The sequence below is a fragment of the Stegodyphus dumicola genome, chromosome 11, assembly GCF_044657685.1.
Source record: "Stegodyphus dumicola isolate Sdum_Otavi_A_Nest chromosome 11, ASM4465768v1".
Classification (NCBI taxonomy): domain Eukaryota; kingdom Metazoa; phylum Arthropoda; class Arachnida; order Araneae; family Eresidae; genus Stegodyphus; species Stegodyphus dumicola.
Window position 1 is genome coordinate 117,042,205 of NC_140778.1, and position 15,375 is coordinate 117,057,579.

A 15,375-nucleotide genomic window follows, 5' to 3' on the forward strand; every position below is an offset into this window, starting at 1 on the left:
TTTATAATTCCAAGTAAAAAGATCTACACAATTATTGTAAATAAACGAGAATGAGAGTAAAAAGCGATAGCAAAATAATTCGCAGAGCTACCCTAAGTAAAGATGACTCAAGCTACTGATAAAACTTACGTCTGAAACCTACTCACAAAAATTTCAAGATGCCCATATTAGGGCTTTCATAGCACAAGCCACACCTCACCCCTCAAGACTGCTTTGTTTGAATTCATTCCTCCAAAACAATGTAAATAGAAAACATACACAACAGATGTTTTCTCCTAAGACAGATGTTCTGATGCGTAACAGCATGAGATTGCTAAAGGCGCAGTGTTCCCACTAATGGAACACCCTGTTTAATTTAATGATTCTGTGCATGCTTTTTGTATGAAATATGTAAAAAAATATGTAACAAATAATATAGAGTACAGCCATCAAAATTATACGAAATTTTTTTTTCAAACAAATTTTTTTCCATCATAAAAGAATATAGAAAATAAGTGGATTTTAATAACACATCATAAATGAAAATTCTGGGTCTCCTTGTGATATGCTGCCATCTACTACTTAAAAAGAGAAGTTTGAAGTATATTATAAAGGCATTTTTATCCATTTACAGTTGAATTTAACAGTTTCAGAAGCGATTCAATTTGGGTGTTCCATGTAGTGGAACACTGAGCAAGAAAGGGTTAAAGTAATGGTTAATTGCTGATATGTAAAATAAATAGGATGTGTGTTTATTTATGTATTGATAATTTTATTTATTTATTAGGTTCAACAAATGTTGTACCCTTATCCAAAGAGCTTTCTTCAGAGGTAAATTTTTTTTTTAATGTTTATATGCATTTACTTTCATATATATGTATACATAACTTCAGATATTCGTTTGAGAAAATAACTTAATTTTATGAATATTATTCTTATGAATATATCTTCTTACTTCAAATTTCCTTTAACATAAAATTATTTTGATGAAAAGTATTTTGTCTAACTGATCAGCAGAATGCTTTCAATCTTGAATTTTAATAATTTGCAAAAATTCATCTTCACTGTATTTTTTATTTAATTTTAGACTGGGTTATTGTAGAAGTTGGTATTATTAAAAACTAAAATCATTCTGTTGAGGTGTTTTAATTTGAACTATGAAAGAATAAAGAGATATAATATAATAAACTCCCATTTTTTCAAAATTTTAGTTTGTTCATATAAAAGGTGAAGTTCCATAAACATAAATCAAGAAGAAATCATTTTTAAGTATGTCCTATAGATCAGATAATTGTATGGTATGTATGAATGCAATTTCATGAAAATGCATCACACTTACTTTCACCTGGCAAGGAAGAAAGGAGAGTTAAAAAAAAGGTATTCAAAAATTGTTAGTTGAAGATTAAAATTAGAATAATCACTTTTGATAAGAGTGGAAAGTGAGAATTCCGATTTAGTTGTTAAAATTTTACATAAATTTAATGGAAGAAACAAGGAGTAAAAACTATTAATTTTTATACTGAAGATTAAATTCTCCCCTTTTTAAACCAAGATTGATTAATTTTAAATATGTATTAGTTTATCTAATGTATAATAAGTTACACTGGAAAACGTGATATAAATACCTCAGAGATTTAGATCTGTGAATGAAAGATATCATGCATATTTTTTAAGGAAGAATTGCTTAATATCACAGCTGGCAAAGGATTAAAGAACTGAATCATGTGTTTTCATTTTAGAAAAGTAATTTTCAGTGAGTTAGGCATATGAAAAATCTGTGTAGTTTTATAATGAATGGAAAGAAGGGGATGAAAAATTAATTACGATGGTTATTTTTAATGAAGAAATAGTGACCATTATGATTTTAAAAACTCATCAATACTGAAAAATTGAGAAAAGTCTCAACAGCAAAAGCTCTTAGATAATTGAATTTCTCAATTAAACAAATTCCAAGACCAAAACTTTAACCCCTTATGTAAGATCTTGCCTTCTTTTCAAATGCATTCTTCTTCTTTTTTACTGAAATTATTGCCATATACATATTAAATCTTGCCAGTTATGAAATAATATACTGTTGTGTAGTAGTTACTAGGCTAACAGTTTAAATTTCAGTAAAGTTTGAATGTTTATGAATATTAAGTCATACATTATAGTAAGTAGGGGCATGTAAAATCAGCCTGCCCCCAAATCCTCTGATTTGGTTAGTCACTGAGACAGAGCGGTATGAAACCTTTTGGTGTTATATTTCTTATATACTCTCCCCTTAAAGGGCGATTGGGGATTAGGGGACCCAGTCACCAAATCCTGGAGGTGAAGAATCATCATTCACCACCTTTTAGTCACTGTAGCGACATTAGGTTTTTTTTTTTTTTTTTTTTTTTTTTTTTTTTAAAGCAGAGGAAATGAAAAATGAGCAATGCCTTTGCTGGGAATCGAACCATGGACCTCTTAAACACGAACCAAGCATGCAGTCCATTACACCACGAATGCAAGCTAAGAAGGCGGGGGCGGGAGTAATACTTTATAACGTCACAGATAATTCAACTGAAAAATCATGCGATGTTCCGTTTATGATACGATATGATGTAATTTAAATTTATACAACCATATAGTCGCAAACTAGTTACTCTTCAATTTAATCTACAATGATATGGTTTTTGTCTTTTCTGTTAGTACTAACTCAATTGCTGCTATTTGCTGGTATGCACGTCCAAGTATTTTCTCTTTGAACACCCAACTTCCTTGAAGTAGGTTCCCCTTTAAATCTTTGCTTACCCTCCCCCCAATTTCCTTCTTTACTTCTACATTTGTTTTCAGTGCTGACATAAGAAAATTAAGATTTTTCTATTGTTACACTTCCATAAATTTTGTATTCCTATAAATTTTTTCAAAATATCAGTTGCATCAAATGCAAGTTTAAAGCAAAGTCCAAAGAATAAATATTTGAATCAAAAGATTTTTGTTAAATGAGAAAGAAATGAACGACTCCAGGAGCGCTTATCCTGTACCATGGAGTGGCCCGATTTTTATATCGAGTGCAAACAATCTAAATTATATTATTTAGAGTTTTTAAGCCTAATAATTTCTATATTAAAGAACATGTTTTTTATATAATCTACAACACGAGACAAAATTACTATTTAAAACATTCTTTCTAAAAGGATTAATGTAAAAATTTATATATATATATTTTTTAAAGCTGGGACATGACCCAAACTGCCGACGTCCTGTACGCTTAAAAACATTGTGAAAATAAACATCAAATGAACTTTCTCAGTTTTAGACAATTCAATATAAATGAAGTTAAAGCAAAGTAGCAGACGATTAACCGGCGAAGGTAAATAAATATGTACTCTTACAAACATTAAAAAAAAAAAAAAAAGAAAAGAAAAGAAAAAGAAAAAAAAAAAAAAAAAAAGAAATTTTTTTAAAAAGTTAAAAATTTGAATAATAGCATCTGTAATTAAAAAAAATAGCTTTTCATATAGTTTTAATAAATATTTATTACGCATCGAGGGAAAAAATTTCTTGTAATTAATTCTCTGGAAAAATTTATTTGAAATTTTAGGTTAGAAATAGCTGTGGCAATTCTAACAAAATCCATAAACCACATTTGGTGTTATTATCGCTAAAAAAAAATGCCAAATTTCAAAACACAAAAATATGTAAATTTGTGTATATCTTAGAAAATTTTGAATACAAAACTTAATTTTTTGCAGGTATGCTTAGAACTACACCTTTAGGATGATGGTAAAAATTTTATAGGTTATAATTTAAAATGTTTTTCGAAAAATTTATAAGAATTATTTTAAAATAGAAATTTTAAAAATACAACACAAAAAATGGTTGAATTTTATTTGGAATGAACCTAAATTTCAAAATGTGAAAGGAAGAATCAAAAACGTTTAATGAAAAAAGAGATATTAATAAATATATGCCAAATTCAATTAACATTGAGGAGCTAAAATTTTGAGAGCCAATTTTTTAAAAACTACTCGTATGATTTTTACAAAACTTGGCAGTCTGGCATAATTTGAGTCATAGAATCAAAATATATAAAAAAATTGGTATGTTATTTCAAAAAAGTCCGATTTTGTGTCAAAATACCTATGTTAGAATAGTGCTGTATATAAATCTAATATATATCCTGAGTCGCGCTTTCGAGACATGAAGAATGCAATTTGAATTTTGTCAATCGGCCCAGTAGAATGGGTGATATAGAACTGTCCCAATTTTCTTTTTTCGCACTGTACATTATGTCTATACATTATTACAATATGGCTACATTGCTTAAATGAACTCAGATATCAACTTCAGAATAAACACAACTGGCTTCAATAATCTCAGAAGCAGAAATAATTTGCCTAGTGTCCATTGGTATGTTTTACCAAATGCAGATCCACCAGTGACCGAGTGGTAAGCTCGCTGAACAGGAATACTTCAACTGAGGTTCACATTCCAGGAAAAAGGCTAGCTACATAGGACATTTCATGGTATTCTCCATGTGCAACCCAGTTTCCCTTAAAAAGTCCTCCATGAAGGCATCACTCATTGTAGGCAGATAACCCTTATGTGCTTTGTTTTAATTTTATAATCCAATCCAACTGTACAGAAAGGAAATGAAACCAATTTATTGATGTAATTATTCGTTTAAAATTTGCTGTGTTATAGCTGAGCCTATGTGATGATACAGCATGTTGAGTTAAGGATAAAATTAATGTTTCTTAAACATATAAAAATCTCTGTCTCTCTCTCTCTTTTTTTTTTTTTTTTTTTTAAGTGGTTTTACTGCTGGAGATGAACTTCTTAATTTTATATGATTTTACGTATTGAAATATTTTTGGTTGATACTAAAATTAGAAACTTGGTGATCATCTTATTAAACATATATGATGTCTTAATACCAGTATATATTTACGTTCTCAGAAATACTAAGCTCATCTATCTATTTATATGTAATTATATGCAAAATTGAAGTACAAATATTTTGTAATGTACAGCAATCATTTTATTTATGTGTCATGTCTTACTTTGACCATCAAATCTTTAAGCTTTTGATTTGCATTTGCCAGTTTTATTGGTGTGTTTAATTTAAATCCTTTTATGTGTAGGAATTACAGATGAAAAGTCATTTTTATGATAATGAAATATTAGAATTGAAACATGGATCTAAATCAAGTACACAGTCTTTAAAGAGCAAGGTAAATAATCCTTTTCATTACATTTATAGTTTCATTTAATAATAAATTATGCAAATGAATATTAGGTTAAATTCATTCTGAAATTTACATCTTTATGAAATCTGAAACTACATGCATTTATCTCATAAGGGAGAAAAATTTCAATTGAATTCTCATTACAAAAATTTCATATGTTTGCTTAATAGAATCTAATTGCACTCTATTTATTCTAAGATAAAATTACGCATCAGATTTTATTAATCATGTAATATAATAATCAATAAAGACAGAAAATCAGAATTTGTGTTTATCCATAAGCTTCCCTCCTCCCTACTTTTTTGCATATAATAAATACAAAGAAATCTCTCTGTTTTTCTGAAGTAATACATAATATTTAAGTTTTAAAATTCTGTTGTTAATCTTACTATAAATTTTAAACCATAAACAATGAGTGAAATAATAGGAAATAATCAGAAAACAAGTAAATAAACATGCAACACAAAGGGTGAATAAGGAGCACAACCGCAAGGGTCTTTTCTTATGATGTCATGCTGTCATGCTGAGGCCTTTGTAACTATCTAGAAGATATTGGCTCAGCAGACTGGATAACAAATACATTTGTATTTCAAGTGCAACTTTTCGAATTTTACATTGCTGGATATGTTGGGACGGAAAATGCACAAAAATCATAGAAAATTTTTACCTTTCATAAGCAGAAAATTAAAAATAATGAAGTTAATTTACATTTTTAATATAATTGGAAGCAATCTGCACTTTTAATTTAGCTTTTTCCTTTTTGTCCCTCATTATGAATTGATGAAGCATACATTTAAAAATATGAGAAATTCTATCTTTCTTACGATAAAGCATCTATTGTTTTCAATAACTGCATTTGGCATCCTGACAAAACTGTGTTGCCACTTCAAGAAAATATTTATTGTAAGCTTCATTTGCAAGCAGTCTGGCAAAATAAATGCACAGTGACATTTTTAGTGATTAAATCTTTTCTTTATTAAATAAGCATCTAAGTCTCATATGATGATAATTAAAGGTGAAATAATCATGGCAGGTTTTTTTTTTTTTTTTTTCTTTCTTTTTTTCTTATCAATTGTCATTACTGTTTTTGAACAGCTTATGTTAGATACACAATTAGTTCTTAAATTAACAGGCTCACCATTTAGCTTTACTCAGCATTTTAATTTTTTTTTTTAACTTGAAGCTTTAATCGTCGTACACTTTTCTAAGCTGTAATATTATATTTTTTTGCTCTTTTTGTAACAAGCTCCAAGGCTTGTTACTTATTTGTATTAGTACTTAAACATGCAGGTACGGTTCCTATATTAAGACATTTTAATGTTAATTTCTAAATTAATAATAAATGATAAATTCACCAAAAAATTATTTTAATGAACAGAGAATGTTTATACATAACCAATAGCTTATGCTGTATATTGTTTTAGTTTCATTAAGATGAAAACAGTAAAATTTTAAAATATTCAATTCATTGGAAGTATTTAATTGTGGGATATTAAGATTATGTCTATCTAAAAATTACACAAATAATATAACAGTTATTTTGTACAAAACGTGACACTGAAAATGCAACACCATGAAGGCATGTGTAGAAAAGGATGAGATCACAATGAAAAGTAAGTGATGTTTATTGCAACATTGTACACTTATAAAAAAGTGCCGCTATACAGCATGCTCAGTAAGTTGTAGGCAATACCGGCAGCAGCACATCTATATACAAATGCATAGAGTGTGAGGATTATCTCCTGAAGGATAGATATCCATTCCATGTTAACAATTTGCAACAGTTCATCTTCTGAATATGGCAGTGTCAACACACTCAAGGGACGTGAGAGATCCAGGGAGACGGGTGATCAGGGAAGCACCTAGGTACTTTTCAAAGCATGTTGACTTACGTATGCTGTGTTCAGTCAGTTGTTAAATGGAATTTGGCACCCACTGAAAAAAAAGCATATGTTATCGGATGGGGCATATCATCCATGTATTGTTGCATCATCATACTGTGAACAATACGAACTAAGGTGATCTGTTCTCATAGGCAAATAATGCCCCAAATCATGATTGCACAATGTGGCATTACACAGTTACATCTACATTGGACCTGTTACAACATCTCTGACAGACTAATATATATGGTAACTGTCATTATTTAAACAAACGCATGACTCATCAGAAAATGCCACATTATGCTGCTCTGAAGCCCATGTGGCTCTACCCCAACACCATTACAAACGGAGTCACCTGTGTGGTGTAGGCTCAGTGGCAGTCTTCTTAATGCACATCTCATGTCTAGGCCACTGGTTGCCAATCTGCAAATGATGGTTCTGGTCGATATAGGAACATCATATGTGTTCTGCAATGGCCGCAAAATATTGATAGAATATTGAAAATAGAAGTTGCCTGTGGATGCTTCAGTTCACACATGCTGAGGTCATTCTGACAGCACCACCATCCGTGGAATGTGCCACATTCCCCTCTTCCAGCTATCTTCACCACAGCCAAGATACTGTAGATGCATATAGGTGCTTGTCCACTGCTTTTCGGTATAGGGACCAACTTGCTGTTCTCAGTCTGATCACTATATGCTTGTTGTACTCATCTGTCTACTGAAAGTACTTCTGTTGTCAACATCCTCTGTTGACCATAGTAACGCTTCTTCTGCGGCAGAACAAGAGTTTGCAAAATAATTACTCTGGCCAAAGGAGGAGAGCAACTATTGTCAATTCTGCTGATTCCTTCTCTTTCTCGATTCATTTGTGTGAAGATGTAATATCATTTGCTTAACTCGATGCACTGTGTCTGTCCTACAATTTGCATATTCTTCAAAGCATGCTTTCATGGTGTTGCATTTTCACTGTCATGTAGTGTATTATGTGTGTATAGTGAGATATTTTTATTGTGTATAATTCCTTTTTTTCAGTCTTCCAAAGCATGTGTCATAATATAGTCATCCAAAGAAATGTGAAACAAACTGAACAGTTTTATTTGTTGTGCTTTTGCATGTTGTTACCTACAAATGATAATCATCTATGTATACACTAGTATACTGTTATGTATATTTATAAAAAATAATCAGAGAGCTTTTATATATTTATACATACTTTTGTATGCTCAAATGAAGGTAATGTTTTCTTGCCTTAGCTTTAAATATGTAATGTGGTTTTTTTATCCTGTTTAAGCATTTATAATGTTTTTACGGACTGTATGTAAAAAGTACTTTTTTTTTATAAAAAGCTAGATCAGTTCTAATAACGTTTTAAGTTCTGAAAAAGTTAGCATTGTATATACTTTGAAAATGTTGTTACATCATATAAGAGATCTGTGTGCAGATACTGAAGTCTGCATTTTAAGCAGTCCTTTTTGCAGAAATTATGAAGAGCTGTTAAGTTATTAAAGATCAAATATATATATATATATATATATATATATATATATATATATTACATTAAAAAAACTGTCACTTTATGTAAACTCAAAATTAACTTTATAACTTTATATGTGTATTATGTTATGAATTAATAAAATTAATGCCAAATTTATCATGTGAAATTCTTAGCACGCCAGTTATTTTTATATTCTGGTTTTAAAACATAATGTAAATATGGTGGGAGAAGTTTTTTAGGAATAATATTTAAATTTAGAACTTCTGATGATTATATAAGTATTTCTGTAAATATAAAGGCAGCTGAACTGTGTACTAATTTTTCTATCTTGATAATTCAAGAATATTTAACCATTATATGAAAAAAGACATTCTTGTTGAATTGCAGAAATGTAGAAAAATTTCCTACCTTGGAAGCTATAGCTCCTCAGTTAAATAACAGTAAAATACAAGGAAAAGGTATCCAACAGTTATGAGAAATTTGTATGATTTCATTATGCATTACCAGATAAATATCAATATTGAAGAATCTTTTTAAATAAAAATGGTCTTTTAATAGGTTTTGATGGATCAGGACATTCCCTATACTTTTACCTACAAAATTTATAAACTCAAGAACTTCCTTTCAAGTACAGAACAATTTATATATATATATGTTGAATGATCTAAAATTCGCTTAGTTCGGAATTAAACTTCCTACGTATGGGTTTCCTCTGTGATACTTCTACTAAATTTATATTAGATAATATAAACAATATTTCTTTAGTAAATAAATTATATATATATGTATATAATTTGTAAAGGTTTTTATTATCTTGATGTAAAAGCCTTAAGGGGGAACAAAAACTTTTTACAGAACTATCTGCTTTAACTTTTAAAATGGTAATGGGCTAATTATATAAATTTTTTATACTGTGTAGCAGCTAGTAAAAATAAAGCTAAGTACATTTTAAAAACTCACATATTCTTACATGTAATAAAAACTACATGTAATAAAAAACACATGAAATTCCATATTTATATTTAATAAATAGTGTAACCAGACTTTTCTGGCAACAATCCAAGATAAAGGTTTAAAATAAAAAAACATTTACACCAATAATGTTTTTCTATGCATGATACTTTTGTTACGTATTTCATTATTTAATGAAATCCACAACAAAATTATCATGCATTCCCCCCCCCAAAAAAAAACCACCATTCAGGAAATTTTACTTAATATTTTCCCCATTGTCGAATTGATAGGAATGGTAAATACAATCAAAAGTCGTTAATCCGGACTCGTCGGGACTTCGGCGATTCCGGATTATAGATCAAAAGTTTAAATCTGGTAAAATGGCATGAAGAAATTATAAAATTAAAAAAATGAAACCGTAATTTACGAAATAAAGAACAATTATGATCTAAAGTGTATCAAAATTTACAAAAAAAAAAAAAGCTTAATATTTATTTGTTTACTTTATTAAACATTTCTTTCAATGTAAGTTGTTTAAGTTGCTTCGTTTTTTATGTGATAATACATTCTCTTTAATTCTATAAACATACATAATTTCTTGTTCAGTTACAAAGTTCCGCTGTTCAAATCCTATAATTGCTGTGTCGAGAATACCGACTAATTTGTTTTGTTATTGAAAACGAAATTGTTTCGTTTTCAATAACCTCTGTTACTTTCTTCACTATCGGAAGCGAATTATAATGATGAGGCATTTGATTTAAATCATATCAAAGACGGAGTATATCGAAATGAAATACTACATTTAGTAAGCAATTATAAGCCAAATAAAATAAAAACATCTGCCCTGAAGATAAGGATAGTGCTGACAGATCAACTTTCAATTCATTGCGCGGCGCCGCAGCGTTAAAGATAAACAAAGTTTAGATAAACAAAGGATATGCTTTTATCCATTTTTTGCAGCAATTCCACTTTTTGTTTAATGGACTCCGAAACATACTTTCGCTTTGTAGATCCGTTACATATTAGTAAATATAAATCGGAAATTCTATTTGACATAATTGAAAGTTCAAGCTTACTTTTATAAAATTGCTCTAACAGTCTGCAAAAAATAATAAGGCGGATCCAATTTGAAGATTAAGGAACAACGCAATCTGCAACATTAACTGAAATAGATAATTAGAGCTTTGCTTATACCGTTCGTTATGCATTAAACGCGCATTCGTAAACGTATTTTGCGCACGTGCACACGCAAATTCGCAGCCGTAAAGGTCTTACGTCAACGCGACGCATGCGCAGAAAGTTTGTAGCTTTGAGATAATTCCGGATTATGGGTGTCCGAATTAACGACTTTTGACTGTACTGCTCTTTCCACCTGGATTTCAGTCTTGTTAATGGATTGACTGCATTGGTGTTTTCTTGTAGTTTTCTCCATCTAACATAACATATGAGCTTTCCTTAAAATATGAGCCACGAAAACATTTTCTTTCTTTGTTATGTAATCCTCAAGTGCTTTGCCATATTCAATTTCAAAACACACTCATATTTTTACAGAACATACTCATATTTTCATTCAGATCCTACTAATGTGCCTGCTTATATAGATTGGCACTGGCCAAAACATTGAGTATTTATGAAATGAAGATTGTCCTACACAATCCTAAGATGTTTGATTATCCTAAATAATAAATGGTGTTTGAAAGTGTCCCATGGGTATTTTCATAAGTCTATGATGAAGATTCTTTTGAAAATTTCTTCACAAAAGCATTCTACCTAAATTTATTGCTATTTGCCTGGTTATGTCAAATGATAAATGCTCTGGTAGCACAGCATAATAATATAAAGCTATAAACATAAAACAGTTAAATACATGTCTCTAAGCTTTCTACAAAACGTAACAGGTATATTATTTATGCATATATAATGATTATTTTATTACTGAACTGAATAATGTACATGGTAGAAATTATTAATTTCATTAACATATTAAAAAATTATATAATTATATACTGTGTCCTAAGGTTTTACCCAGCTTTTATTTTTGCATCCATTCGTTGACACGTTTAATTAAAAAAAAATCTGTTTTGTGAAAATTATAATATTTAAATTTATATATGTTTTTCAAGTCCTTATAATTAGGAGAATTTTTTACTCATTAAAAAAAATTTTTACTCATTAAAAAAAAGTGTGATTCCCATATGACAAAAATAGAGTGAGATATTCTACTTTAAAGCTGGAAGTCATATTCAGGGGCCATACGTAAAATGAAAAGTAAAATGTTCTCATTACTTTAAAAAAAAGATTTCTGACATTAACAGATAAAGTAGCAAGCACTTCTTTGCAGGCTATGAAGAAAAGTATTGATCAGTACAATTTTGTTTCAAAAAAGAAATTTTGTCAAAGAATCTTATAGAACACATACTCTGAAAAATACATGAAGGCTTCAGTATTGTTACATAGCCACCTAGAAATATTATTTGCATTAATTAAAAATATTTCTAATTTAATGAAGTTTTGGTATGATTATTAGATAATGATTTTAAACTAATAAAACATCATGGAATATTAATGTATATTTAGTGTTTGAAATGTATAAATTACTTGTGTGAAAATTCTTTTGGCATGCCAATCGTAACTAAATTACAAATTAAAGAATGTTATTCACTAGTAAATAAAAAATTAAATAAATAAATAAAAAATTTGAATATCGTTTAACCTAAATTATTCTAATTAATTTATTAATTGATTAAATTATAAATGATGTCATATATCCAAAACTTTGAAATTAAATATGTCAGTCAATTTTTGTAACCTATGAATCAAACTTCATGTTGCATTTCATTATTTATAACATGTATAAATATAAGTATAGGAATCAGAGAACTGCATAAAGAGCAAGATTTTGAAATTTTTATAAAATTTTAAAATGCCAAATTTTGAATACTTATGTTGGTTTAAAACATTTTTGTAACTCAAAGTATAGGTTAGACACATTGTGTATTATGAATTTGTGAGACACATTGTGTATTATATATTTTTTGACACATTGTGTATTATGAACAATAAATATAAGTATTATTAATATTTATATAAATTATTTATTAAGAAACATTTTTAAATAGCTCATTTTTTCACCCTATTATATACTGATATAATGTGAAAGTAAAAAAAAAAAAAAAAAAAAAAAATGTTTTCAAGTAATCAATTTCAAATTAAAAAGGACTAGCAATAGCCAGTGTAAATTGGCACATTACATGAATGATTATTTGAGGGCAGTATCATATAATGTGACATCAAGAATGCAAAGCTGTATTTAGCTGTTAGTATTTATTTAGAATTAATTCTAATAATTGTATAATAAATGACAATTATGACATCTGTCACTTTTGTACAGAATGTTTATTGTCCCATTCATATTGTTAATAAAATGTATATGTATTTTTCATAGTTCTCATGTTCATCATCAAGTATACTTTGCAAATGAAAAGTTTGTATAACTTCTAAATATTACTGCACCATGATCTTGTAAATGATGTTAAATATTATTGACCATGAATTCATCTATTGCCATAATCCAGATGGGCATTCTTTATTTAATGGCCCTTTTTGCCATATAAATATTGTGTGTGTGTGTATGTTTGTTTTCCTTAAAATGACTGTTCTTAGAAAAAAAAAAAAAATTAAAGAAATGACAACTGAAACTTACTGACATAATGTATTTTCTTTTTTACAAATTCCACTTCACAAACTGTATGTTGTTTACAAGCTATCGTATTGATTCCAAAAGTGTTATGGATTTTTTAGGGATGTCATCCCTATTTACAGGCTAGCAGTTTAACGAGGTTTTTTTGCAATCTCAAGTGAATTCATAAATTCAAAAATACATTTTATTTCTGCTTTTTTTCTTCACTGTTTCATTATTCACTGTGCAGTAAACATTTATTTATAAAAATTATTTCTGATATTTGAAAATACAAATTCAAATAAGGAAATTTAAACTTTTTTTTTTTTTTTTCTTTTTCAAAATTTGGTAGTCTGTTGTTCTTGCACATGGATTTCCTCTGCCAATATTTTTGTATTTTCATGAATTGTTGATGCAATAATGTAAAAATAAAAATATTTTGATGCTTTTTCTTTAATTTATTGATCTTATTTTATACAAAGACTTGACATTACCATAGTATTTAAATATAATTTTAATTATGAAATAATTAGTATTTGGTTTTATTTTGACAAATGGTTGCTAGTTTAAATTAAAGCATTTCAATCCACTCATTTCCCCTTGAAATTTTAATTTGCCCTGCAATTGAATTATTCATAGACCCAAATTAGAATGGAACCATTCAATTAGTACCAAAAAAATTTGTATTTCTTTTACACTTAAATGTGCAAAAGTCCATAAGGTTTTTACATATGTGAGCATTACAGACTTTTTTCTTTTTAAATTTATTTATTGTTTTGCAATCATATAGTATTCTGAACAAAAACATATAAAAATATTCACAATTTAATAAATGGATCAAATATAATTAAATTAAAAGGTCTTTCGAGTAAAAAAAATGTAAAGTATATGATAATCACTAGTATAGAGAGGGTTCAATTCTTAAAAGTAAATTTCTTTTACTAGATGATTATTTATTGTCTCCATAAATTGTTATATAAGCATATATGGTGTGACAGTGTTTAAACAGTGTGTCCAATCATGTTTATGTAGTACATATATATTACTTTAGAAAGTAATAATATTAATATATAAGCAGTAGCCATTTTATTACAATTACATGCACTGGTAACACAAATACAAATATTCTCATAACTATTATAGTAGAAGATGAAAATCTGTGTTGCATGTTGTATATCAGTACTGAAATTTACAGTTAGTAAGACTACAAACAAATAAGCTCGTAACTATTATATAACCGTATTATAGTATTAATTAAAAATTAGAAATATGTAGCAAATGACATCATAGCAAAGGTAAACAGATTGTGGAAGACAGTTTTCACTTTTTGTTGGTTAGGAAAAAAGCAGCTGAGTTAAGACAATTGCATTAAAACTGTACATCAGGTAATGTGTGCAGAAAACTTAGGCAATAGTTTGCAGCATTAGGATATTTTTAGTTTCCTTATTGAGTACTGAAACAAGTTATCATATTCTATTTATTATTGTTTTTATGTCTATCACCAAATAATTTTAAAAGAATGTCCACAGGCAAGTTGACTAGCAAAGTTAGTTGTTACACCAATAAATTAAAGTTTTTACTATACCATGACAGTAGATGTATATAGTGCCAACCACATATGACAGTGGAACCTTCATTCATGATGAGAGCTAAATCAGTTAATAGGAATAGTGTATAGTGTGGTTAGTTCTACAAGGTGCCATTTGTTGTATATTATGACTTTGGGAGTCGATTAAACAGCATGTTATCCAAATGGCATTGACATAGTCTCAAAGTGACAATGCATGGTGCTAGTGAGAATTGACAGACTGAATGATTCTCGATATTAATCCTATATTATGACTTTGGGAGTCGATTAAACAACATGTCTATCCAAATGGCACTGACATAGTCTCAAAGTGACAATGCATGATACTATTAATCCTACAGCGTATCTGTCAGATGTTTCAAACTCCCCTCCTGAAGACATAGACCTTGCTTCAAAATTCACAGTCTCATTATGAGTTGCTAATCAGAAAAACAAAAGCTAAATGCTTTTGGATATATATCAGTGCCTGGTAGAATCCATAGTACGATGTGTCTAGATCATCCTCCATTGACAAAGATGGAATGATAGTATTAGTGAGTGGTTAATGAACAAATCACAATTTAATTAATTCTGAGTAAA

General features: G+C 28.7%; 1 protein-coding gene across 1 annotated transcript in view; it reads left to right on the top strand.

The window, feature by feature from the left end:
• The window catches only part of LOC118185929 (X-linked retinitis pigmentosa GTPase regulator-like), a 105,632-nt gene extending 92,918 nt beyond the window's left edge, over nt 1–12,714 (top strand). Inside the window, exons 15-17 of the mRNA XM_035355903.2 lie at nt 767–810; nt 5,091–5,180; nt 8,113–12,714. Coding sequence (XP_035211794.1) covers nt 767–810; nt 5,091–5,180; nt 8,113–8,139 — 161 coding nt within the window. The 3' untranslated portion in view covers nt 8,140–12,714. The remainder of the gene's footprint in view (nt 1–766; nt 811–5,090; nt 5,181–8,112) is intronic.
• Nucleotides 12,715–15,375: the final 2,661 nt, after the last annotated feature.